Here is a 27,627-nt window from a genome sequence, read left to right on the forward strand (position 1 = left end):
CTCGGGCCCCGGAGCCCTCCCGCTCAGCGGAGACTCCTTCCCCTCCTTTGATTTATTTATTTATTTATTTCGTTCTGCTCGGGGAGGCGGTGCCGCGGGACGCGGAAGTGCGGCGGGAGCGCCGCAGCAGCCATGGCGGCCCCGCGCGTCCTGCTCCTGCCGCTGCTCCCGCTCCTCGCCCTCCTGCCGCGGGCCGCCGGCGACCTGCGCGCCTTCGTGGTGGCCCACAGCCACATGGACGTCGGCTGGGTGTACACGGTGCAGGTCGGCGGGGGCGCCGCACGGCTGGGGAGGGTTCGCTGCGGCCGGGGCTGAGCCGCAGGCAGGGCTGCCTGGAGCCGCCTGACGGGGCCGGGAGCCGCCGGCTCCCGGGGCTCCCGGGGCGCGCCGCCTGCGGAGGAACGCGCAAATCCTTGTCCGGTGCAGCTCCTGCCCCGAGTCTGGCCTGGGGTGTCCGCCGTCCCCTGGTGTTCGGGATCCTCCTCTGGAGGACGCATGGTTAGCGTAGGAGCCGTGCCCTTGGGCTGTGGGTTTGTGTGCGCCTGTGTTCAGCAGGATGCTCCTGATGGGGTTGTTTGTTTGTTTGTTTGTTTTTAAGGAAAGTCTTAATTCTGTTTGATGGGGCTTTGATTATGTGGCAGTTTTTCGTGGTCTTTACGTTTATCTTTTTACAAAGCCAAAACCCCAGGAAAGACTTCTGTCATTCATTACTATGAATTATTTTCCTTTATGTGTGAAAGATGCTGCAGATACTTCACTCACTAGAGTGAAATGGCATTTGGCCTAACTAATAAGAAGGAGCTAGTGACTCACCCACTATCTCTGCTGTGCATGTTATTTTGTCTTCCCTTTTTAGGAAAGATTAGTGAATTTCTCCTTTAATACTTCAAAGTCATACTCAGAAATTGCATAAGAGAGCACAAAACTAAAGCTTCAAATCCTTAGTTAAAATTTCACATTGTTTTAAGTATCTAATAATCTTGATTTTGAAAAACTCTTATGAACCAATGGGAAAATAATTGAGGAAGAAATTATTTAGATAATCCAAACAGTATTTTAAGCCATTCCTCCTACAGTCAAATATTTTCCTTTTTCTAGTGGCATGGGCATTTTTACAAAGGTGTGTTTCTTTTGTGGAAAGCAAGGAGCTAGGAAAAGTCAATTTCTGATTTGGATTATTACCTCATCTCCTTGTTTCAAATGGTAATTTTCATGTTGGAAATTTACCTAAACTGGAACTCTGCATTCATGTTTTACATATCATGTCCATTAGTTTTTCAGTGGGGAGAGATCTATGTGTCAGCTACTTTAGGATGTACATTTTGTGGTAGGTGTTCTTAAGTACCAGTTGTTTAAGTAGGTAAGTGTTAACTGTCCAATAACATGCAGATAACTTTGTTACAAGGAAAGACAGACATCTCAGGAAATCCTAGGATGTTGGCTGTTGTCTTTAGACATTCTCTATCCCTTTAAAATTAAGTACAAGGTGGAAGATGATCTGGTCAACAAAAGTTGTTCTGGTCGAGGTAAGTATACAAAAAGTATCTCCTTGTGTGCACAACTTCAAAATTAACATGGTGTTGTTAATTTGATACCATTTCATAGGATATAACACTATGGTAGATTATTTGATGGGTACAGCTGTCATATTTGTATTGCAATAAAAGCCCATAGGCCTCATTCTGGAATAGAGATGTTTTTAGGAGTGAAATAGGGTAGATGTATAAAATCTCACACTTTCTGTGTCAACAGTTGAACTCATTCTAAGATTCTTTTACCAGATTGGTTTTACTCTATCCTAAAACATCAAACAAAATAGAGTTATTTTTCATAATAGTTCAATTTACAGTAGATGCATCACTGCATTGTACTGGTAATGCACAGCACAGAGTCACACTTGCTCTGAAGAAGCAATTCTGGTAATTCAGGCCGTCAAAAGAGGAGCTGGAATGGGAGAATGAAGTGTGCATGTGGGGTCCTTATGGTGCTGCAAAATACTATCAGTGATTTAAGGTGAACACTTAGGAGCAGAGTAAGCCATTCCTAGTGTGTCTAAAAGAAAGCTGATATTGGTACTGCTCTTGGGAGAAGCTACACCTTGATCTAGTCAGGTCCCCAGTCAGGAGGATGTTTTCTGAGGCAGAAGGGCCAAAGGCTGTATGTAGACAGAACTCAATCTTTCTGAGGCTACAAGGGAAGCGTGCAGCAAATGTGAGGTTTTTGATATCTCTCTTTTCAAGCCCAATGAGTGCTTAAAACAGCCCTTTTAATTTAGGCAAACCAGAATTTATTTACTTTTTTTTTCTTTCAGGAAAGCATGCACGCTTACGCAGCGAATGTGTACACTACCGTTATAGAAGAGCTGATGAAAGGAAAACAGCGTAAATTTATTGCAGTGGAGCAGGAATTCTTTCGACTCTGGTGGGATATGGTAGCCACAGATACACAGAAGCAGCAGGTAAATTGCACTGGAGCCATGCTTCCTGCTAACAAAGAATCCACACTCTTTTCAGGGGATAAATAGGGGCAAAGTACTTCACCATTTGCTTTTTACCCAGGTCTGATGTAAGCTGCCTCTGAATCTAGCACTTAAAGGACTTTAAAGGCAGTTGCAAGAGGTTAAACCCCAGCTATAGATGAGAGCAGTAGGAGGTAGTAACCTTTGCACTGAAGATTTTTTACACTTTACATTGCTTGTTTCATAGCAACTTACTTATCTGGGGCCATGCTACTTTGAGATGTGGGTGAACCTGAAACAGGCTGCACCAATATCCATTAAAACATCCGCCACCTATCACTGCTCACAAGAAGGAACTTTTTGTTCTTTGCAGTTAAGTACTGCTCAAAAACCTGCCATTTGTAAGCACACATAGTGTGCAAAGTAGTGGCTGTACATTTAATGGCAGTGATTTTTTTCTAGTAACGTCATTGTGGAGTTTTATTTGTCACTTCTTCTTTCCTCTGACACGAAACAAACATGCTGAATCAAAGACTAGACTGATAGGCTAGCAGCTGGTTGTTTATTTTGGATCCTAAAACCAAAGGGTGTACAGGTGCAACTTCCCATGGGCACTTAGAACTCCACGGTCTGTTTTGTTACCAGGAGCCTATCAACAGTTCTTTACATTTCAGTTTGTTTAAAGTTCTGGATGTTTGAAGCATTGTGCAAAAACCATACCTCTTGTCTGGTGTTCTTCACATAGTTCTTCACTATTCTGAATCTTCTGTTACGTTCTGTATTCAAATAACAGCCTGTGCACAGCTGACCTTTGCAGGAGAGACTTTGCTGGGTGTCGGTAGTTTACAGTGTTTGTAAACTCTGCCCATATTCTGTAAACTCTGCCCTGTTGAAGGACAATTTTCTTGTAGATTTGTTTAATTAGAAAACTGTACTGTAAGTGGGGAAGAAAACAGCATATGAACTGCTTTGTAGAAGGACAGGGAAGTCCTCCAACTTTCAAAGGTGAGCTGATGTTATTTCAAGTAAGCTCTGCTGCTACAGGCCAAATGTAAAGTCAAGGCCCATGTTTCTAATATCTATTCCTGCTATTATGTGGAATCCAGAAGAATAATGTTATGTGGAATCCAGAAGGTCATGTTTGACCTTAGTAGTGCAAAATTAGTACCAATGATTCAGGCTTTAGTTTCTTTGCCTAATTATTTGTAATTGTTGCTTTTACGCATTGTGTAGTCAGTTCTCTAGTTACTTTATAGTTTCTTCTCTCAAAATTAAAATGTTTAGAACTAAATTCCTCTTAAACCTGTGTGTCTAACTTTGAAACTCTAATACTCTAATTTGCAGTTAAATGATATGTTTTTAACATTAGCAAATTGCAAGTATTGGTCCCTGAAATTAGGTCACTCTGGTTACTGCCCTGCTTTTTCCACTTGAACTCTAGCATTAATGATTTTCTGTGGTATAGGCATTCTGGTTTTAATTTTCCCTTCTTTTTTTTTTTCATTTAGTGGTTTGCTTGGAATACAGGATGTAATTCTAGTTTGTTTTGAAGCATCTAGGATTTAATTCTAGTGTTGTTTTGAAGCTTTGTATTGGAACTATAGCATTAAAGACTAGTAAAAGGTACAGCCTGGGTGTCATAGTTGAGATGGTCACAATACAAAGCAACACACTCCATTTTCAGAAGGCTTCAAACCTGTTTTTATTCTAGCATGCATGTTTTTTATACATTCTTACAACACTCATAAGTTTACACTTTACTCATTGGTCATGAAAGATAAAGAAGGTGCTTATTGGAACAGACAGTTGCAGTTTTCTCTTATTTATCCTTCTTTCTTTCTTGGTTTCTATGTCAGTGACCTTGGTAGAAAATTCTTTCAGGGGTAAACATGGATCCTCTTACCAAACTTCTCTCTGGCTCACAGAGGTTGCTGTAAAACCTCTTCCACACCTGGGTACAGAAGTTGGTTTTTCAATTCAGACAAGAGAATATGTAAGAGTGAAATGTACTGCAGCAGTATTCAGCTAGATGGGAACCTTGCAGTTCTTAGCACATGTTATTTACACTGAATTTTCTTGTGTGAACCATTCCTACCTCCTTACTGTGGGTTGATGTCTGCATGCTTTAACTAGAGGGAAAAAAAGATGTGTAGCCACTTCTGTCTGGTTTGTAGGGGTGAGTTGATGGTAGTATGGTCCCAAGGATCACAGATACATCCTAAAACCATAGAATGCTGCTGCTTATAGTACTACTGCTTCTGTTTCCTCCATTCCTCCTTCCTTTTGCCCCCTTCTGATCAGAAAAAGTGCTTCTCTTGTACAGATACTGTTTTATTTTCTTTTTTTGGGAGACAGAAGATTGGATATTACTTAAATTACTTGAATTATTTTTCTTGTTTTTCCAGCCACTCAGTGGTTCCACAAAACTTACATTAAAAAAACATTTTTGTGGCCCCAAGTTTGGATCAGAGGTATATTTTGGACATCCATCCAAGTGGGGAATAATAATTACAGATTCTTTTCATGTAGGTCAGGGCCAGTTCTGTGCTGACACCAGATATCAGTTATCTGGTCTCCCAGCATGCTAATCAGTCACCACAGTCGGCTGGAACTAATTTAGGAATGCTGAGCCCTGAAGCGTTTTCACAACATTGTGAAGGAGAGAAATGATTATAATCAAAATTGACAATCTGGCATCCTATCTGAGTAGACACTGAAGGTTCCTGGGAAAATAAACATAATAGCTCTAAAAATGGCATCCTACATGACAGATTAAAAAAAAAAAATGTTGAGGATTAAAATACATATTTGCATAAACTTTACTTATTGGAAGTTTGAGATAGCTCTGAATTTCTGAAGTAACTAAAATAAAACCTGAAGACTCCTGATGCTTTTAGAAAGGGACATAGACTATTCCTTCCTCCCTCCAAACACCATCCCCCTCTTCATCCAGCATTTGCTGAAGGCTGTACTTGTCAGCATATCTGTTTCTAGGAGCTGAAATTAAACTCCCCCCCTCCCCCTAAGAAAAAAACAACCCAACCCTACCCCCGCCCCCCCCCAAAAAAAAAAAGCCACCACCAAAGTTGAGCAGGTTGTAATATACTGACATTTTTTTAACTAGGAAAAAGACCAGAAATTCAGGTTATCAGTGGGTTATTCAGGCAGGCAAACCTGTGGAATAACTATTTCTTAATAAAGCATTCTGTCTTGAGCAACTTGTCTGTGCCCCAAGGGCAAGATAGATGCATAGGGAGTGAGGAGAGATGTTTGTGGCCATGGTGTGATGGCACTGTCTGTCTGCATCCCAGAGATCTAGTTTCCAGTTAAAACCCTGAGTATTACTGCTTGCCTGGGGCTCCATTGCTCCCTCATCCAGCCACCAAGTGCCTTCCCTAAGCCAAGCTGGATGCAGCAGGAGGAAGATTTTGGGAGAAGCATTAGCATCTCCTGGTTTAATCCTCCAGCTCTAGCTGCCTTGAGGCAGGATTACAGGCTGCTGCCAGTGCAGTGCCTGGTGTTCAGGCAGTATAAAAAGGCACAGTAACAGCACTACTGAAAAACACCAAAAGGTCAATGCCTACCTGGCATCCTTTGTTCCTGTTACCTGGTTTCAGTGTAAGCTGGATAAATCAGTGCACTGTGCAGCACATGGAAATCCCTCTTTTCTCTGTTACTCTCCTTTAGATAGCCTCAGTACAGACAGCCCTGTATCTCACTTTTATCTCACTTTTTCTCCTGGGTGCCTTCTTGACAAATGTTGTGTCTAGGTAATGTGCTAGCAAATGAATTGGCAGCCTTTTTGGATAAGACTGAAATGATGCTTACATTCTGTGTCTTAATTTCAATATCATAGGTCCATCAGTTGCTTCAGGAGGGACGACTGGAATTTGTCATTGGAGGGCAAGTGATGCATGATGAAGCTGTGACACTAATTGATGATCAGATTTTACAGTTGACGGGTATGCATATTTGCATTTAACTTTTATTTTTCATTGTAGTGACCTTGGAGGCTTTGTTTCGTTTTCATTTTTTCCCCTCCAAAATTGCTATTAATTTCTGACATCTTAAGAACTAATTAAAGCATTTCTTATTTTTTACTAGCCAAAGTATTATTCGTATAAAAATTGTTGCTTAAACAAAAACCCATTAGTTTTGACATGACAGTTCTGCAGCAAAGGTTTGGTAACAAAGGTTACCAAAAGCTGGTTTGTCAGGTAGAAACTTGTTTGGAGCAGAGGCCTTTTGTCTGTGTGTGTGTTTGAGAGCAAAGTTCCTGAGAAGATAGTTATGGTGAAATTGAGGGTATGAAACACTCCTCAGGAAAAGACCTGGTAGCAATTCGGAGTGCAGGAAAGTTGTATTGTTTAGACAAGGTCTTCTGCAGAAAGGGGCACAGGGAATGTCACTGAGGTCAACTAAAATGAGTTGAAAGACTTCCTTGATGAAGTAACCCTCATTTGTAATCATCATCGTTTTCTGTTAGAAAATATTTCCAAGAGATGCACTGTTTGCCATTTTAATCTTCTAACTTTTTCATTTAACATTTGTATGTTACACCTGTCCATCTGATGTTTCAAAGACTGTTTTAGTTCATGGGTTTGTTTGCTTTGGTCAGTGCAAACAGAAACAGGATAATTGATGCCACCTCTGTGCTAGAGATGTCTGCTCTGTGCCAGGAGGGTGTAGCAGGAGGGGATGTGTTAGCACCAGCTGCCATGGCTGATGGAAACTGTGCCAGGGCTGTGGCATTTCTGCATGGGACACCAAAGGGGCAGAAAACACTTCTGTTATTTCTGCATCTGACTGCACAGCACCACTGGCCTTGTTCCTTGTCAGTGTTTATCAGGAGCTCAGGATTAGCAGCTGCTTCTGTATCTTGTACACTATGGCCAAGAGGAGGAGATGTGAACTTTTTTTCTCTCATCTGACTTCCGTGTTCAAAGGTTGCTTTATGGGCTTTAGAGCACTGAACCTAGGACTTCTTAAATAAAATACTAAAATGATTGAAGAGTCCTTTTGTTAAACACAAACACAGCTTTTCTATACATTGTAGTTAGCTGAAAAAGACATTCTTTCTAATTTAACATTTCATTCTGTGTAAACATAATCTTTATTTTTAAAAAAGAAATTTCAATTTTGGTAATTTATTAGCCAGGAACAAAAGTATTAATGTATTTTAAAATTCTCATTTGTTTGTCCTGAACCCTCTATTCAATATGAGTACGTACAAAGAAAATTGATTTTGTGGAGTTCAAGTTGAGATGACAAAGCCAGTGCAGACATTTGTGGTCTAGATTTCATGTCTTCTATTGTCTGTCCAGAATTCCAGTGTTTTGGAGAAGCCTAGAAAACCCTGTTTCAAATACGTCTCTATCAGAATACTGAAACACATTGTGAATATTTTAGCTAGGGAAGACATTAACCATGGGAAAGATGAAGTGGGAAGAGGCCTTGCAGCCTCACTTATTCAAATGTGATATTAAAATCTGAAATAGAGTTATTCCAGAGAGGATATGATTGTATTTTCAGATAGTTCTGAGCATAATTCTGTAACTATGAAATAATGATCTGCAATTTCTTTTTCCTTTTTTTCTTTTTTTTTTAATGATGAGTATCCAAGTGCAATATACCTGAGTTCCAAATAAAATCTACTGCTTTCCTGGTAGTTTTACTTTGATTCAAATGATTTTTCTGGGTTCATGCTATTGTCTGGGCTTTCCTAGTTTGGGGCTTTCTTTCTTCAATACTCATTTCTATATTAGTAACATTAGTAACTAAATTAGTAACATTACTTGTAAATAACATCAAGTATCAAGTTCACTATTAACCTTTGTCTTTTTTAGTTTCATGTAACTGATAATCATATTCATGCTAGTTTTGTTTAGTGGATGGCTTGCTTCCCTGTCCCTTTGTCATTAATATGAGACTAAAATTTTCTGAGAATGGGTTTTATGGTTTTTAAGCAAACTTAAACTAAGCCCTAGGTTGTTGTTTTCGTGCAGACTTCAACCTGGCTATTAGCCTTAACCTAATCTGTAGCTATGTACTTTTTCCAAGACCTGTCTCTAATCATAATTCCTTTTTGTTGTAATCTTTTATAATGTTAATAAGTTATACTTGGCATAACAATATAAACATTGTCAGTATGAAACTTTTTGGTGTGAATGATTAAATTCCCAAAACTTTGAATGCTTTGGGAAACAGCAACAAGAAGCTATCTTTTAAGTGCTTACCTGTATCACAATATCCCTATTAAACTTAGGAAATTAACTTTTAGAAGTGTGCCTAACCTAAACAAATTTTGCTTTGCAGAAGGTCATGGGTTTTTGTATGAAACTTTTGGCTTCAGGCCTCAGTTTTCTTGGCATGTTGATCCTTTTGGAGCTTCAGCTACAACACCAACTCTTTTTGCTCTGGCTGGTTTCAATGCTCATCTTATTTCTCGTATTGACTATGATCTGAAGGCTGACATGCAGAAAAACAAGGTAAAAATACCCCTAGGAATGAAACCATTGCTGGCCTCTACTTACAGTAATCTAAAACATGACATTAAGATAAGAATCTCTGTCATCTGGGCAAGAAAATGTAGGTATTTCTTGTTTAAATGGGACATGCTGATTGCATGTGACGATGGTGAAACATTAAATCTGTATTATATGGTCAATTAATGTCTTCATGACTTCTGGTCAGTGATAAAATGTAATCTAGCCTGAAGAAGACACAAAATGTGGGCAAATGGGCAAGTCTAAATGGACACTGAATTAAGAGAGTTTGAAGCAGAGACATCTGGGAGTTCCAGCTTTCCCTGAGGGAATCTTGTGTCTGTTGGGTTTTATGTGAGTAGGTGGGTTTTTTTTAACCTTTGGGCACAGTGTTGTCAGGCTTGGGACATTTATTTGTGCCTGTAAAATTAATGATACTAGGCCAGTTAAAGTGGCAGCTAGTCATGGTTTTGCTGAATTCAGGTTTTCTTTCCTGTTCTGCCCTCTCTTGCACAGTGTCCCATACACAATAAATGCTTTTCACATCACTCTGTTGGACCCTGATCTGTCATCAGTTTTACTCACTACTTTAATATGAAGTGAAAATATGGGGCATTCACCACTGTGTTCTGGGCACCAGGCAGTTTTTATGAATCTTGGGTAGAACTCAAGTGTCTCTGAAGAAAACAGAATTCATGTTGAATTTAGTGAAGCCTGGACCTACCACCTTGTGTTTGCAGTGGTTTGCAGTTCTTTCTTTCTGTTAAAATCTTTTATGATCTTTTGACAATCTTTGCCCAGCTATTTTTTTTCTGGCCCTTAAGAATCTGAAGGCTTCCAAAACAGTAACATTCTACTTCAGTAGAATTTAAACATTATCATCAGTTAAAAATTGATTTCCACTTACTACAGTGCAGTCAGATTACATCTGGATCTTTTCTAGCTTATAGGTGTTCAGCTTCCATTGAAACAGCTGAGGTATAAAGGCTGTGATAAACCAGGCTTATCTCTGGATTTTAATGTGCTGGCACTCTGCTGCCTCCTCTCCTTCTGCATCAATTCTAATGGAAAGAGGCACTGATGTGGCCTCCTGTATATAGTGTGTGACCTTCCCTAGGATACCATTGGCATTGGATCTTCAGAAAAAAACACTTACAAGTATTAGAAGTGGTGGAAGGGAAGATGGGAACTCTGAAGTCTTAAGTTGTTAATGATATATTTCTGTGAATGTCATCAAGGGTAATGGTTTCTTACCTTTTTGTTTTGTTTTGTTTTCCAGAAGCTTCAGTTTGTGTGGCAGGGCTCTCCTTCCTTATCTGCAAGACAGGAGATCTTCACCCATGTTATGGATCAGTACAGTTACTGTACTCCATCACACTTACCTTTTTCAAACAGGTCCAAAGATTTCCTAAATATGCAGAAATGTTGTTCACTTTGGAGAGTTTATGTTATTGGGGTTTAAACATTTTCTTTGACTGTTTTCTTTCAAAAGTATCTACTGCTTTCTCCTGACCTGTGGTAGGTCCAGGAGATGTCTAGACTCTTGATCTGAATAAGAGTTATTAAGCATCCTCAGCTTTCCACCACAATAAAGAAGTTTGCTCAGTACCTAACAGTTGAATTCTCAAAAGTGGCACTTGGTACTGGCAGGCATTAAAAATACCTCTAAATATTGACAGACTTGTTTTCTTATACCAGGAGGCTTGAAACATAGGTATGGCTTTCATCTACTTAAAATACAGTGACTTACTTACAATGTCAGTCCTTATTAAAAAAAAATAGAATAAAAATGTGAAACAAATTAATTACTGTAAATAGAAAATGTCCAAAGCAGGACTGGGTTTTTTTTTTCTCTGCCTGGAAATAAAGATTTGAAAGCTCCAGGAAGCTCAGTAGGGAATTGGCTATTGCTAACTGATTTTCTATGGGAGATTTTCAGCATTACCTTGAGCTGAGGTTGTGTCTATTGTGCCGGTATAAACTAGAGCAACAAAAAATTGCCATTAATTTTGTGAAGAAATTTGAGAACTTTTGAAAAATTTATTTTGCTTATTGGCTTATCCAGTAAAATACTCTTTGAAAATCAAGTCTACTTGGGGGAACATCCTCATTGTTACAAAGCTATGGTTTCTTTGTTCTATGCCAGCAAGCAGCAGGGACTTGAAAAGTTGCAGAGTGTTGAAAGAAAACTGGAGACTCTTCCCCTACCTCCACCCCCAAATAAATACTTAAACCTAAATACTAGCAATGAATATAAACTGATTTTTTTACCTCTTATTCCCATTTTATTCCAGCACTATTGATCTGTTTTTTGCAGTTGAGTAAACCCTGTTTACAGCTTACTGCTCTCTGCTTCTGCTTAGGTCAGGATTTTTTTGGAATGGATTTGCAACTTTCCCAGATCCACCAAAAGATGGTGTTTATCCAAACATGAGTCTCCCTGTCACAGATGCCAACCTCCACCTGTATGCACAAACCATGGTGGCAAACATCAAGGAAAGAGCAGCCTGGTTCCGGACAGGGGACGTCTTGTGGCCATGGGTAAGTGCCTGGTCAGTGTTTGCTTGAGAAGAGACAGGTACACACCAGGGTGTGAGTGGATGGTTCTTGCTGCAGCAGCTACTGCAGAAATGCTGGTACAAACCACGTGACAAGAAGTGTTTTTCTAATAATTGTGGTCCAAATGACTGACTAATAATGATATTTAAAATTTCCTTGTATAGCCTGCCAGTTGTCTATCAAGTCTTCCATCCTACTCAAGAAAGAAAAAATACTCAATATATTTACACCCTACTCAATGTAAAGATAACTTCTTGCATAGCTATATATTACAGCATTGCTTCCTTTTTTTACCCCTTGCTTTGTCTATTTAAATGATCTTCTTTTTTAACTGCTTAGCCCAACATACCTTAGTGTTAAAAAAATTGTAGCATTATAGGAAAGTGTGTGACACTTGGGTAGACATGGTCTTTCCTAACAGATGTGTAATCATTTTCTTTTAGAGTCTTTGTATTTTAGCTAGGACCATAGGCAAGCATATCCCAGCTTGGTCATCCAAACACTTTCTTCAGCAATATGCTGTGTTAATTACATCCTACATGTACACACAGCACTGATGTGCTCTTGCTGTTTTCAAGTCCTTAGGAAAGAATAACTTTGCCTAAACTGAATGTACAGTTTGGTTTCTAATTTTGATGGGTGCTTCTGGTCTCATAATTACCATATTAAATTATGTGTGTTCTTTATGGACTATTTCCCCACAATATCTATTGTTACAAAGAAAAACTTTTTCTGACTCATGAGTCACTGATTTGTTTTTCTCCTGTGTTTATGACACTGTTGCTTATATTGCATTTATTATTTTTTTAGAGAGTGAGAAGTAGAATATAACACTCTGTAGTTGTGCTATAGTGAAAATTGTGCTGGAATGAGAAGTTTTTAGCAGTACAAATAAACCCCTAACATCTAGATGCAAACCCACAGTTTTGCAGTAATTTAAGAAAACTTATGGGTTTCTGTGCTTGTGATAATGCTATGTAAAGAAGTAGAGAGAATATATGGTTCTAAAACTCTATGCTTTTTTATGATTTTTTCATGATTACAGACAATCTGTGCAAGTAACCCTGCCCAGTCTTGATAGTTTTGTAACTAGTATCAGTTACATGGGCAGTCAAAATCAAAATAATACCCCTGGAACATAGACTAATGTTAAAAATGATCCTCCCTAATTATCTGACCAAAGTGATTTCGCTGTTCTGTGTTTGGAATTTCAGGGCTGTGACAAACAGTTCTTTAATGCATCTGTTCAGTACTCTAACATGGACCTGTTGGTGGATTATATCAACAAGCATTCTGCTGAGTTTGGAGTGTCTGTCCAGTATGCCACTGTCAGTGATTACTTCCAAGCAGTCTATAGCAGGAATCTTACATGGGAAACTCGGGACTCTCAAGACTTTCTTCCATATTCAACAGGTAATGAAGTTCACAGCTGCCTAATGTCTGCCTCAAAGGTACATCTGTAAAATTTTAATAAGGCAAAATGAGCAATGAAGAAGAAAAATGCCTTCTGGTAAGATTTGTTCGCTCTATGAGGTGTCATCAACAGACTAGGTGATCCCAACTTAGTTGTGTAAAAAAGATGGTTAGGTGGCCAAATAGAACAATGTCTCATTTTTACTGTGTAAAAGAACTGGATTATGCATAGCTTCGACCAGAGGTGGAAAATGTGATGTGGAGTAATCTGTGAATGTCTGGGGAAGCTACAGGTAACCAAGGGACCAAGGCAATCTGAAAGCTCTTGGGGTAGTTCTGTGTTACTACAGTGGAAGGGGGTTCCCACAGTGAAACAGTCAATGTTGAGGATTTGGTGTCAACACTATTGTAATTGTCAACACTAAGTAATTGTAGGAAATTTATAATCTAGTCATATGTGGCCTCAGCTCTCTTCACAGAGAGCAGCAGGCACAAGTTCTCCAAGGATTTTTCCTAGGAAAGGCAGTGAGAAGTTCAGAGAAGAAGAGAAAACAATTCTTAGCTATATTCACTGCTCCTGTTGTTTGGCACATGTGGAATGTGTTATGGACATTGTTTAGCCAAAGTGATTTGTTAATTGGACACCAGTGAATGTTGTTTTGATTCCTTGACCCATTGGGTCAAAGCTGTGTCCTGGCTGTCTCAGACAGTCTCAGGTTTTTCTTCAGCATCTCTTTAGTATTCTTTATATCTTTTTAGTATGTAATTTAGTATAGTATTAGTGTAATATAGTATAGCTTAATAAAGCAATTGTTCAGCCTTCTTAATCAGGGAGACAGAGCACATTATTCCCTGGCTGGGGGATCACCTGTTTCTACTATAGTCATATAGACTTGAATGCCCATTAATGCTTGTTGCATCCATCAGGAATCCAGTTTGTGAGCTCCAAATCCAATCTTTTCTATAAAGCAAAGCATACTAGGTAAGGATGACCTGATCCAAACAAAATGCTAATGTAGATGAACCCCTAAAGTCTCCTGTAGGAGAAAGTCTTGCCTTTTTCATTAAAGAAAAACAGTTTGAAATTCTGGGGTGGGAAAGAATTCTCTTACAACTGAAGTCTAAACAAGTAAAAATATGGTCAGTATTTCTGAAATTTTGTAATACAGTGTTACAAAATTTCTTTGCTGCTCCTTGTTGCTTGCATGCTGCACTGACTTAGCTTTTCAAGCAGAGCTGAAAAGTACTAGAAAAATACAAAAAAATTCATGCCATACCCAACATCTCTTTAATTCTTTTCCCCAATAAATTTACACTTTTAGACCTCGTGTCAAAGTATGCGGAGAGAAGACACAGCCAATTTCTCAATTTCCAAACTCATCAGTTTATTTTATTGCCTGGTTTATTATTAAAATCCCATTGATTTCATTAGAACACCTTTCTGTATAATTGTAGCTACCACTGCTTCATCACATTTTTGGCTGTGTGCATATATTTCAGACTGTTCTGTAATGTGTCTGTTAACTTTTCAATGAATAAAAATAACCACTGTTTCCTGTGAATCATGGCATGGACTGATCCCTGACTCCCTCAACTCCCTCTAGGGATCATACCTAACAACTTACTGATAAAAGCATTGCCAGTTCTAACTGCTAATATCCTTTCACATCTGGGCTCTTTCCTTTATCTTTTGGCATAATTTGCCTGCAGGATTCAATTGCTATTAGCTTGCATAATAGCAGCACCTTCAGAGTTCCAGCTGGGTGCCCACACAGAGATGCAGTTTTTTCCCCAAATGACTTTCTGTGCCTGGCAATTGCAGTATAGATTTGAGTGCACTTTCTCCCACATGCTGTTTTGCTTCTTGATGATTAATCCTCTCTTATTCTTGCTATGCCCTTTTTTTGTGAGTCACTTATTGGGCTCAGTGTCACTTATGATATATGGAAACTCAAGTTTTAAGTCCCAGATAAGTATTTCCTTCTGCTCTGCATTCGTTGTACTGTGCTGATACATATGTGTGGTTCTTCTGCTTGTAATGTTTAAAGCTAAAACTCAATTAATTCTGTTGAAACTTCTAGCACTTTTCAGTCCAAAAATAAGTTTTTTGAGCTAAAGATCCTATTTTCTAATTGTTGCCTTTGATCTTGGGCTGATAGCAGACTATTACATTTGTTTGTATGCTCTTTGGAAAACACTTTCTGCAACTTCTTTTTGGAAAACCTATATTTCACTAGTGTATTTTAAAAGAAATTGCCCCCAAAAAAGCACACACTCCCACCCTTAGGAAAGTTTTGAAGGTTTTAAACAAATAATTGTTTTCCTATTTCAGTCTGTGGGCTACTGAAACATTAACACAAACAGAATCTTGAAATACTTTCCAGTAACCACTTGAGGGCATCTTTTGATGTAGTTTGAAGTGCTGCAGTAGTTTGGAGTCATCACATCACTATTTCTACTCCAGTTTGAAGAAATAAAATTTAAGCTAAATCCCTTTGACTGAAAGGTTGAAATTTAGTGTGTGTATGAAACAATTACCAAAGATTATAATGTATTTTATTAACAACTAATAATAATACATGGTTCAGTGAAACTACAAAAATTCTTTTGTGCAGATCCACAAGGAAGAAATTTCCATAAACACAGGTTAACTTGGTTGCCACTGGCTTTGTATCAAACTTGCATGTTACTAGGCCTGTAGGAGAGATGACAGTTTTTCAAAATGCATGTTCCTGGCTGAGTTTCTTTGTAGGCTTTGTGACCTTTCTACCTGATGGCTGCTGTGTAAATCCCCAGTAGGACTCATGTAAGAAGCTGAACAGTAGTAGTAGTAGGATAAATGAAGTGATTATTTTGATGTGTATTGGAACTGTTCCACTCTAAACAGAGCCCTTCCAAGCATGGACTGGGTTTTATACTTCTCGGAGCACATTAAAAGGAATTGCAAGGAGAGCAAGTTCACTGCTTTATGCTGGAGAATCCTTTTTCACACAGTATGTCCAGAAACACCCAGAAGGTTCTGTTTGCAAATGTAAAGCCTTAAAGCAACTCCAGAGTCTTAGATGGGCAGTTTCAGAGGTAAGGACTGATTTATTTTCTACTTTGAATGAAATTGTTTATTTTCCAAATAAAAAGTTTGCATAAGCATTTCACATGGAGTGTCTCAAAGATGCTTTTATATTTTTGGAAATAATTTCACCCTCTTTTGCAAGCCATAAGTAAAAATAAAGCAATTTTTCAAAAAAACTGTCTTGAAACATGACTTCAGCCCCCTAACCATGCATCATGGTTACTAGCAAATATTTTCTTCAACCAGTGAAAGAGTATGTGGTTTCAAACTTTGCATATGAGATTCCTTTTCCTAGTGTTAGTTTTGTTATTTACAAAATTGTTCTTAAAAGTAAATAAAAACCAAAGAAAAATGGAACTAATCGAAAACTACTGATAATCTCTACTTCTGCAATTTAGAGCAGGAAGGACAAATTTCTTTCTTCAAAGTCCAACAGCTAAGTGATTAGCCTTGTATCATTAACCATTTGCAGTCCTCAGTGCTTTTGCTGTCAATAATTATTTTGTCTCCTAAGGTAATGACCAGATCTAAGTATGAAATGAAAAACCTGTCTTGTTACAGTATATTTGCTGCATTCTTGGTTTTTGTAACTTGTTTGGTTTTTGCCTCTGAATGTAGCTGTCATCTCTTATTGTTTTAAGTTGTATGTAAGAAGTTTAGTTGACTATCATGTTAACACAAATGCAAACCTGAAGTTGTCATTCTGTTGCACCTTTCAAATTACTTCTAAATGCAAGGTCCAGCACCACGATGGTATAACAGGCACAGAGTCTCCCAAGGTGAAGGACATGTACATGAATAACCTGATGTATGGAATGCTCAACGTAAAGAAGCTAATGGCTTCCATAATCTTTGATATCAACAATGCAAAGAAGAATGGAGAGGTCTATTCTTCTGTTTACACTAAAGACTCAGGAGAACCAGGTACTTTTTGCACAGCTTTTCTAGTTTTCAACCTTATGAAAGCTATCATGTTTTCCTCCAAAACAATCAACATATTATGTACATTGAAATTCTATGAACCATGGCTAGAAAATCATGTTTGCCTTCTGACACCCAGGATTTCTCAGCTGATGTTAGACAGAACTCTCCCTCAGTGCATTTATTAGACCTGGCTCTCAGGTTCAGACTTCAGTGTAATACAAGGAAGAGGTGCTGATCAGAGTAGTCACTAAGTTAACTTTACTCTGCGACAGGGCATTACATGATAAGGAGCACAGTCAGAGTCAAGAAATGTTCTTGCTGTAATGTACTGCCAGCTTGTGTAAAAATGTAAAAGGATTTTTAAGAAGTCTGTTCTAAAGACTGTACACTCCCTTTTATCTTGACTTTGGAAACTTTTTAAACAGTCAGATGTAAGCAGTGCCGTGGGCTGTGCAACACACCCATTTGGATTTTTACAGGGCTGTTTTTAAATGAGGCTTCTCATTTGATCTTCTGTATAACTGATAAAGTTAATACTGCATGACAATGAGTTGTAAGCAGCTTATCTTCACTAAATGCATTTACATTCAACTCAGGTGTCCTTTTCTGAATACATGGTCTTTTTTGATTGGGCAGAGAATAGAAGAATAAAGCAGAAGAGGTTTTAATGAAGGACTGTAAAAAATTTTCGTTTTTTCAATCATGAAGTTTTACTGCAGGGTTTTATGCTGAAATTTTGTAAGATAGTTGTACCTAGACAGATTCCTTAAATACATTTTAATACCACATTTTAAAAATACATCATGTAGTGACTACAAGTTTTGTTTCTTTGCACAAAGGTGCTGCAGATGTGGACCTGTATGTGGTTGTCTATAACCCACTGGCATGGAACATCACTACCTTTGTCACAGTTTCTGTCAGCAGTGAGGCAATGAGTGTGTATGATGAGCTGGGACGTTCGGTGCCAGCACAGGTACTTCAACTTTGTTTCTTTCTGTTACTTTTTTCTCACTTGTCAGTTTTCATTAACTGATTCTACCTCCTCTTGAAGTTGGATTTTCCTACTTGTCCTTCAAGGGTTGTTTTTGCTTGTCTGTTGTCTCAACAGAGACACTTTTTTTACTCTCTACAAGGACTTGCTGCTCTTATGGTGTGTTTGGTCTGTCCTTTGCATGTCTGCTGTATGTGACCTGGTGCTTCTTACCTTATTTTTATTTTTGTGAAAAAACACTGTTTCAAATAAATCCTTTTATGTTGAAGCATTGCCTTACAATTGACAGCCCTGTTTGAACAATTGACAGATTGCCTTGGGGAGGGAGAAGAAGAGAATTAAGAAATGTAGGTCTTAGAAACTGGTGTCAGTCAGTTGCCATTTGAGGCTCATTCTGTCACAGCCAAGCTCCAAGACAGGCAGCTGTTCCAGGGGAGGGAAGAAGGTGGCCTCAAGTGAGGGCTAGCACTGGCCTTTCTCAGGAGCATCTGCTGTACAGAATGCATCGCCATCAGGGGCTTGATAAATCTCCAGGAGTGCTTCCTGCACATAAGGCCTGAAGAGGCCTGGCACAATTCCAGATGCTCCCCTCTGTCCCTGAGATGCCAGGTAGCTCAGCAGATTCTGCCAGCTGCACAGTTTCTGTGACCTGTGGCTTACCACTGTGACCATGCATGAAGGCACATTGTAGTCAGGTACTGAGGCACAGCAGCTGTCCCTTGTTCCTATGCATGTGGTGGCATGAGACCACACTGCCTTCATCTGCAAACCATCAGTCTCTTTGGCTTGGCACGTGGTCATGCTTCACTAGAAAGGCTCAGCTTAATCCAAGTTCACCAGGCTCCCAATTAAAAGCAGCGTGGATCTACATTATAATTTAGAATTATAAGAATTGCATGTTTAAAAACTTACTAAAGTAGAAGCTAATTTTTATAATTTAGGGCTTACAACACATGAAGGTAATTGCCTTGCTAATTAATTTTCTGTAATGAAGCATTTTTGTGTATGCTAATATACAGGTTCAAAGCTCCGTGGAGTCCCAGTCTACCTATGATCTGTATATTCTAGTTGCAATAAGTGGCCTGAGCTACAGAAAATACAGTATTAAACCCTTGGAAGGTCAGCAGCCTGCCTTTGTTGGGAGCTCAGTCAAGTACAAACGGAGAGACCTGGCTCGTGCAGGGCAGCAAAGGCAGCAGTTGTTTCCTGTGGTTAACAGCTGCTACCAGATCGTGTTTGACCAAAACACAAACCTGATGCACAGCATTACAGACAGGTGAGATTGCCTGCTTCTTTCAATAGCATTTCAGATTTTTTAAAAACAATTCATAAAAATAAGTGCAAGGATTTGTATTATGTGTCTTAATTCCAAGACTCAACAAAATGTTCTTTATGGTCTTTAAAGTTCTTTTTTATCCCCGCTTCACATGCCCTCTTTTTACAGGACACTTCAGCACTAGCACAGGCAGAATTCCATACTAGTTCTGTGATGTTGCCCTGTTTAACTTTGCAGTTGGTCTGAGATGACATATGACAGTAATAACTAGTATATCAGCAGAGTTTCAGTGTACTTTAGAACAAAATAGGGTTGTGAATGTGCATTTTTATTGAAAATTAGTAAGAAGCACATACACTATGGCTGCACAATGAGCCTTAAGTGATAAAGTAAGAGCTTACACTAAGTAGTGTTTTGCAAGTCCCATATCACTCTGTGGTAGAAAGCTACAAAACTCTTTGAAAGGAAACTTAACTAAGGAATTTCCATTTAATCAGGTAGGAAAAATGGAAGAATTATCAAGATTTAGATGAGATTTGAGGTTTTCAGTTGGTCTCTCTCAGCTGATGCGAATTGGCCCAATTTCTTCAGCTTCAGTGCAGCTGTGCTGCATTTTGCCTGCTCAGGATTCAGATTGTCACCTATTATATACTGATGGAATATTTGACCCCTTTTACACTGCCATGGTGATGGCTAGACCTCTTTCACCTTTGCAGTTTTGTTCATAATTCTGCCTCCTAGAGCAAGAACTTGTTGTCCAGTATCATTAAAATCAGTTTTAGAAGTATAGCTGGACCTTAACTTAAAGAGCCCTGGAGTGTTTTCTCAGAGTGCTTCCAGATCATAACTGCCTCCAGATTCTATGAGAAATATAGTGTGGAAGAACAAAAATCTAAATTCAGATTCCAGTTTTTTCCATCCTGTTCTGGCAAGCAGCAAGAGCTGGAATTCAGCATGCAGGGGAAATGAAATATTCACTTTCTTCACAAGCCTTCAGACAAGCTCAAAATGCTTGAGTTTCAGAAAGTTCACACTGGGATAATGGGAAAGAATGAGGCCTCACAGGTCAGAATGAGAGGAAAGGTTGAAAGAAATTGGGATCTTCAATTGGGAAGCCCTTTACATTCAACTGCAACAGTTAGAAGTTCTAGATCCTGCCCCTGCACTGAAAGTGCCTCATAAGAGAAGTAGTGGAAAACACTTGGATATTCTCCTCAGTTATTACAAATTGTGGGTAGCTGCATTAACACGAGATAAAATGTTTAGCAATATAAATTTATATGCTAGTTTAAGTGATCTTTCCTGTTTTCACAGCAAGTTGCCAAAGGCAGAGCAGGTAGCTGAGAGCAACATCTTAAATTGCCTTCATATGACTTTCTAAAAATTGTGATAATAAGTCATAAATAGCAAACTGTAAGTTTCAGTGGAGAGAGGAGGAGATACAGTAGGTAGTGAGTGATTGTAAATGTTGATATCCTGTTGATTTCATTATTCCAGTGTTAGACATGAAAACTTGCATCATTCTGATTTTACCTAGCTACAAAGTTCAGTGAACCTAATTATTCATTGGAGCAGTGCAGTGTATCTCATTCCTGTGAAATGGGTAGTTTTAATCCTGGAGTAACTCTGGCATCAAAACAATGAGATAATATAGATGATGTTTAATCTTAAGATGTTTCTCTTCTACAAAAATAGAAAATTACATAGAAACTCCATTTGCTTACAAACTGACATGTATCTTAATGGGAAGCACTTTAGTTCTTTGCTGTTCTCATTTATTCAGTCTCACAAAATCAATCCACTGTGAAGAAACAGTTTTTTTGTCCTTACATTTTCTGCCTCGTTCCTGTTGCTGTTCAGCTTTGCATTTATCATGTACAAAATGTGTTTGTAAGTTATATAATTTTTACTCTTCTGTGGATTCTCAGGGAGACCAACCAGACTGTCCAGTTCACCCAGGAGTTCCTTGAGTACCACGTAAATGGAGACACAAAGAAAGGACCCATTTCAGATAATTACTTGTTTGCTCCAAATACTTCAGCTGTTCCAGTATCAAAAGCAGTGGGGTTGGAAGTGATGTCTGGAAGCTTGATGACAGAGATAAGGCAGTATTTCTACAGGTACAGCACCATTACAGCTTCACTGGAATGTCTGGATGTGTATGAGGTTACTTCTGTACAGTTACTCCTAAGCAGTGAGCTCTGTGTATTTGTACTCTTTAGGCTTTAGACAAAAGAACTATTGTACATCTGCTGAATGTGCTGCTGAGCAAGCACCACCTGTAAATCATAGAATCATAGAATTGTTGGTATTAGAAGGACTGTAAAGATTCAGTTCCAAACCCTCTGCAGGGACACCTTCTCTAGACCAGGTTGCTCAAAGCCCCATCCAACCTTCAGGGCCAGAGCCAGAGCCAGAGCCTGAAGCACCTCCAGGGATGGAGCATCCACAGTTTCTCTGTGACAGTGTCTCACTACCCTCAGAGCAAGTAATTTCTTTCTAACATCTTATCTAAACCTACTCTTTTTAAGTTTAAAGCCATTTCCCCTTGTCCTATCACTACATGCCCTTGTCAAAAGTGCCTCTCCAGCTCCCCTGTAGGTCCCCTTCAGGTACTGGAAAGCTGCCCTAAGGTCTCTCCAGAGCCTTCTCTTCTCCAGGCTGAGCAATCTTCAACTGTCTTCATAGGAGAGATGCTCCAGCCCTCTGATCTTCTTTGTAGCCCTCCTCTGGACTCATTCCAGCAGGTCCTTGTGTTTCCCATGCTGAGGGCCCCAGAGTTGGATGCAGTTCTCTGGGTGGGGTTACATGAAAGGGAAGCAGAGGGGCAGTATGACCCCCTTGACCTGCTGGCTCTGCTGCTTTGGAGGCAGCCCAGGACAAGCTTGGGTTTCTGGGCTGTGAGCACACATTTGCCAGCTCATGTTGAGTTTCTTATTAGCCAACACCCCCAATTCCTTCTCCTCAGGGCTGCTCTCCAGCCCTTCTCTGCCCATCCTGTTTGTGCTTGGGATTGCCCTGACACAGGTGCAGAACTGTGCACTTGGTCTTGTTGAGCTTCCTGAGGTTCACATGGGCCCACTTCTGAAGCACATACTGCAGCAGGAGGGGGGGAGGGATGTGGAGATTATTTAGGGTAATCCTTTGTGGTGCATTTTTTAATGCAACTTCTGTTGAGAAACTGGTTCTGTAGAACTCAATGAATATTGCAGCTAATAGCTTACATGGATGGAAATTTGTCATAATGATACATTTTCATAACTGTGAATATCTATCTTGAAAGCAAATTAGAGAATGGAGAAATGAATCCTTTATAAGGTCACTCTGACCCTTGATGAACTAACTGTTCTCTGTGGTAAAATTATATCAGTCTAGAAACCCTTCACCCCCTTTTAAGTCTGGTTGTTAGGTTGAAGTCTTTGGCATTGCTCAAGGATTGTAGTTGAGAAGGACCTTTGGAAAATAGTGTGGAGTTCTTGCATCAAAGTTGATGTCACCCAGATTGAAAAAATGCATGTATTCTGTACAATGTAGATATCTTTCTTAGAGAGTCATAATAATTTTTAAATTTGTTGTTAATTTTGAGAAAAACAGAACCTTTGTAATGAAATGAAGAATCCTACTTACACTTGTAATGTGAAGGAAACTTACAGGATATCACCTACTCTGGTTGAATATCTGTATATTTGAAAGTTAAATTGAAATTAAAAATAATTGTGCATGAAATAAATAGAAAATGGGCAAGAAAGTTGTTTGTGTAGGATGACATGAGGGCCTTGCAAGTTTTTTCATAACCAGTCAAGTGCTCCACCTTATAAACTCTGCATCCTTCCTCTCATTTTATAGCAATGTTACTTCCCAGGACTATATTTATGCAGTGTACACCAGGCTGTATTCAGTACCAGAAGGTTACGATGGGAAGCTGCTCTGCCGTAGGATAGAGCAAGAATACAGCGTTGGGCCTTTGGAATTCAATCGGGAAGCAATTCTAAGAACAAGCACAAGTCTGAACACCAGACAACTTCTCTACACTGACAACAATGGGTATCAGATGCAGAAAAGACCATTCAAGGCATATGTGAATAACACAGTGGCTCGGGTAGGCACTAAGGTGTAATCCAAAGTCAGCTGTGTCTTATCTTTGCTCTCTGGTACTGTTTTCTGTGTTAATATTATCTCTGCATGGTTTGCTGTGTGGTTGCAGAACTATTACCCTATGGTCCAGACTGCCTACATAGAAGATGACACCACAAGGCTGATGCTGCTTGCAGAAAGAGCTCATGGTGTGTCAAGTCAAGGGAATGGACAAGTTGAGGTAAAGTTTGAATTTGTATTTCTTTTTCTAGGTGGGCATACTTTCATGGCTGCCGATAATGTAAGTAAAGCCTGATGGCTGATTCCTGTTGTGACATTTACCTTCCCAATACAGGTGATGCTACACAGGAGACTGTGGAACAACCTTGAGTGGGACCTGAGTAACAATCTCACTTTGAATGACTCTTCAGTGGTTCGCCCTGTAATCTGGCTTATTTTAGGAAGCAAGGCTGTCACCAACACTTTGTATCGGACAAGTGGCCTGGCATTGGAGCATAGGCCAGTAGTGATGTTTGGAGCATTATCAGGTAATCATTCAGTCCCCTGTGCTACCTTTAGCATCTGAATGGCTTGTTTATGTTGCTTTGATTTATGCTGTTGAGTTTTTAAATGCAGGCTTCAAGCAAACAAAGTTAGCATGTGGTGAGTTAGGAGACAGATTTAGAGCCTGATAATTACTTAGCATTAATTTCAAACATGGATGTTGTCCAAGTATATGTAATGTTTCTCTTGTTATATAATTATCTCTACTTTGAGAGGAAAATAAATTTTAAAGCATCTAATGAGAACAAAATGTTCACAAAGGGAATTAGTGCAAAGTAGGTAGTGCACCATATATCAGCTTCCTGGATGCTGAGTCCTTAATGACCATTTTTGAGTTATTCTTTTAAAAATATTTGTTCACCTTATCAACTAAAACTGAAGCCTGGTATTAAAATAGCAATTTCAAACTGAAGTGAAATTTGTTTTATGGAAAGCTCTGCTACACTTTTCTAGCAGTTAAAATCATGCTGCTTTCTGCTTAGTATCTTGGAAGGCCTTGGAGGAGAAGGCATATCATCTATTTTGCCTCTGCCTTGGCAGAATAAGCAAAAAGCCCTTTACCCTTCCACAGTGCCCTAGCCAGGCTTGTGTGTGTGATGGCTGTTTAATGTTTGTTTTGTTTTATTTTGCATAAAGGAGGAGATAAACCAAAACTACCCCGACAACTTCAGCAGAATTCAGTCCATGACTTGCCTGTAACTCTGCCACCTAATCTTCATCTCCAGACCCTGAGCATTCCAGGGTGGAGGTACAGCTCTAATCATGCAGAGCAGGTCCACAGCATCCACATGGGTAGGTGCCTTCCAAAAGGTGGCTGGATTTTACACCTAAATAGGCTGGCTTTCTTTTTTTTTCTCTCTTCTGTGGCTAGTATTTTGATTTATTTAAAGCATTAAATTCCTCAATCAAGGAAGTTAATTGTGCTGTATTATTTCTCTGCCCAAGTAGTAAAATATTTCTCCTGCATGAGTTTGTTATGCCTGTTGGTAACATTCCTGTCAAAGTGGGAGGTGGGTATTTCCTGATATTAGTCCTCTTGCCAATTTTAAAAAAGAGGAACTAAGGTCAAATCATGGGAGTTTAAAGTTTAAAAAATTAAAGTTTAAGACTTGGGTTTAATTTTAAAGTAGGAAAATATATGCATTTTGATTTCTGTTGAAGGTGAACAGCAGCAAGGTGATCCAGATTTCAGTCGTGTCCTGCTAAGAATTAGACACTTGTATGAAGTTGGAGAGGATCCTGTGCTGTCTCAGCCTGTGATAGTAGATCTAAAGGTAAATGTAACCCACCAAGTAAGTTGTTTTTATTCCAGAGAGAAATGGTTCTGGAATGCCACATCCTGTGTACAATGAAATACACAAAAGATGTATATAAATGTATTAGTAGCACTTTACCTCAGAGGGAAGTGAGCCTTTTTTTTCTTACTTGGCTTTGCAACATAGAAGCCATCACTTCAGATGAAGTTGCCATAGGCACAGCATGAAGATCTGCTAAATATGGGTAGGACTGGTTCTGCTGAGCTGTTGGTAGTGTAACACTTCCTGCAGTACCTTAACCAGTGCAGAGAGTAGGATTCTGTTTTGTTGTTTATTTAGTTATTGAAAATTGTTGAATATTGAAAACCTATAATTAATGAATCTTGGACAGGGTTAAAGGAAAACTTTTTTTTCTCTACAGTTTATTTCTGTGAGTTGTTCAATCTTTGTCACTTCCATCATGTACTCACTTTTTTTCAGTTTCATGTTTATTTGATCTTTCCTATGGAAATAGATTACTTTATACTCCATGGCAGCAGTTTATTATTTTGATTGTCATGACAGAAACATGGGGAACAATGTGTAGAATTCTCTGTTTCAGTAAAAAGGAGAGTGTGAGTTTCAGCCCTTTTAATAGACTCTGTACTGCAATGCAGAGGAAGCTTTCAGCACCTCAGCTTCTTGGTGTGAAGCCTGGCCAATCTGTATTTGCCCTTGTGCTGCACGACCTTGCAGATTTTCAAAGTCTCTGCTCCAATTTCAGGCCAATGCTAGAGTTGAAAATTCTCTCTGGTCTTACTGTGTGCTAGGCTGGTGAGTTGATACTCTTGTCTCTGAGGCCTCCTTTGATTTCTGGTGTTCTCTTTACTCAGTCTTTGCTACAGGGAGTGGGATCAGTGGTGGCAGTGGAGGAGCGATCCCTCACAGGCACCTGGGATGTGAACACTTTGGAGCGCTGGAAATGGAAGACTGCACAATATCCAGGCAAAAGTAGGTGGAATAAGGTGGCTGGTGTCCATTGACTGTTGAAGCTTGATGATTAGTCTAGTTAAAAATATTTTTTAAAATTGCAAGATTAGAAATGCATTATTGTTTTGTATGACAGACCTGGTACCTGTCACAGCCTGCAGGTAGGAACATTTAGCTCAGATTCCCTGCAAGTACCAGACTGTTGTATTTATCTGATAGCTTGTTTTACCTAGAACTGTTAAAAAGCTTGGAATCTTTCTGGAGTTTTCTTTGTCCAGATAGAAGTGGCTACTTTATGAATTCACACTTGTGACATAGATTGATTTTGTCAGGTGCTGATGAGTTGTGTTTATCTAAGTTGAAGCCTGTGCTGCAGAAAAACTCACAGCTGCAGTTAAAAAACTCTGCTGTAATCAGCTTAAAGGACTCTATGGATGTGATTCAAGTTAGGGCTGACACTCAGATCCAATGCTGTGGGTGACCTCATTTTATTTCTCATTCCAGTTAGTTGCTTGGACAATGTTCTTACTGTCACTTACATACATATTGTGCCCTGTAAAAAGCTTGCAGAGGTTTTGGAATGGGCTGGGTGAGAGTTTAGAGCTCAATTTGACCTGCAGCTCCAAGCTTTTTATTCATGATGAAGAAAAGGTGCACGACTGTAAAATGAAGAGTCATTTCACAATTTCTGTGTGAGCCACGTGTTTGAAAACAAGAGAAATTGTTGTATATTTTAATATTATGAATGGGTACATCTTGGGCTCCATACTACTTTGAGTTTTAGGGAGGAGAATCTGCTCAAATACTAGCTTTTAGGGAAGGGATGAGTTAAAACTGATGTGATAGAACAACATGTCCATTTGAGTAAAGCTGCTTTAATAAATAACCAATGCTTTTGTGTTTTACAGGGTTCTTCAACAGCACAGAGACCTCAGAAGACTTTACAGTAACTGTTCACCCAAAGGAAATAAGGACTTTCTTTGTATACTTTCAGGTTCAATAATGTTTGATGATGTATTTCAGGTGAATATGTAATATCTTTGAAGTTTTGTTTCAAGATACAAGTGATAATCTTGAAAAACATCCTACTGCTGTTAATGAAAGAAAAATTAATTTTGGAATAAACTTTGAATTTAATTGAGTTGTTGGCCTCAGCTGTGGGTGTTTGTGTTGGTTAATTATTGACAACTTTTCTTTTCTGAAACTTGCTCAATGCAAAAAAGACCTGTGTTGCAGAGTGAGCATATTGAACATTATTTTGCTTGCTATTGATGGTTTTGAAGTGATTGCTTCTACAATGCTTCACTGTGGAGCACTAACAAAATCATACTAGTCCAGCAGTCTTGAATTGCCTTTCTAATTAATAGTGCTGCCAAGAGTCTTCTCTTAAGATTTTTATTGTTAGAGAAGATGAGTTCCAAATCACAGCATAGTCATTGATCAAGGGGTGGTCTGTTCCTACATGGAAGGAGAAATGCCTGCTGTGTTTCAGCTGCTTTGACTTCTGGGCAAAAACTGCAAGGTTTCTGCTTTGCTGTAAACTGAAATGCAATGTACTCTTTGTATTCCTTAGCCCCAAGTTCATTTA

General features: G+C 39.1%; 1 protein-coding gene across 1 annotated transcript; it reads left to right on the top strand.

The window, feature by feature from the left end:
* Positions 1 to 27,180, top strand: MAN2B2 (mannosidase alpha class 2B member 2). Its single transcript, XM_077177737.1, has 19 exons — positions 1 to 264; positions 2,312 to 2,458; positions 6,315 to 6,420; positions 8,774 to 8,946; positions 10,223 to 10,338; positions 11,307 to 11,484; positions 12,717 to 12,915; positions 15,803 to 15,993; positions 16,723 to 16,909; positions 17,749 to 17,882; positions 18,920 to 19,176; positions 21,105 to 21,296; positions 23,023 to 23,275; positions 23,381 to 23,491; positions 23,606 to 23,798; positions 24,451 to 24,606; positions 24,976 to 25,088; positions 25,943 to 26,060; positions 26,948 to 27,180. Exons 1-19 carry the CDS (start codon positions 133 to 135, stop codon positions 27,040 to 27,042), a joined length of 3,051 nt encoding a protein of 1,016 aa, XP_077033852.1. The 5' UTR covers positions 1 to 132; the 3' UTR covers positions 27,043 to 27,180.
* Positions 27,181 to 27,627: the final 447 nt, after the last annotated feature.

Source organism: Agelaius phoeniceus, chromosome 4 (assembly GCF_051311805.1).
Source record: "Agelaius phoeniceus isolate bAgePho1 chromosome 4, bAgePho1.hap1, whole genome shotgun sequence".
NCBI lineage: Eukaryota > Metazoa > Chordata > Aves > Passeriformes > Icteridae > Agelaius > Agelaius phoeniceus.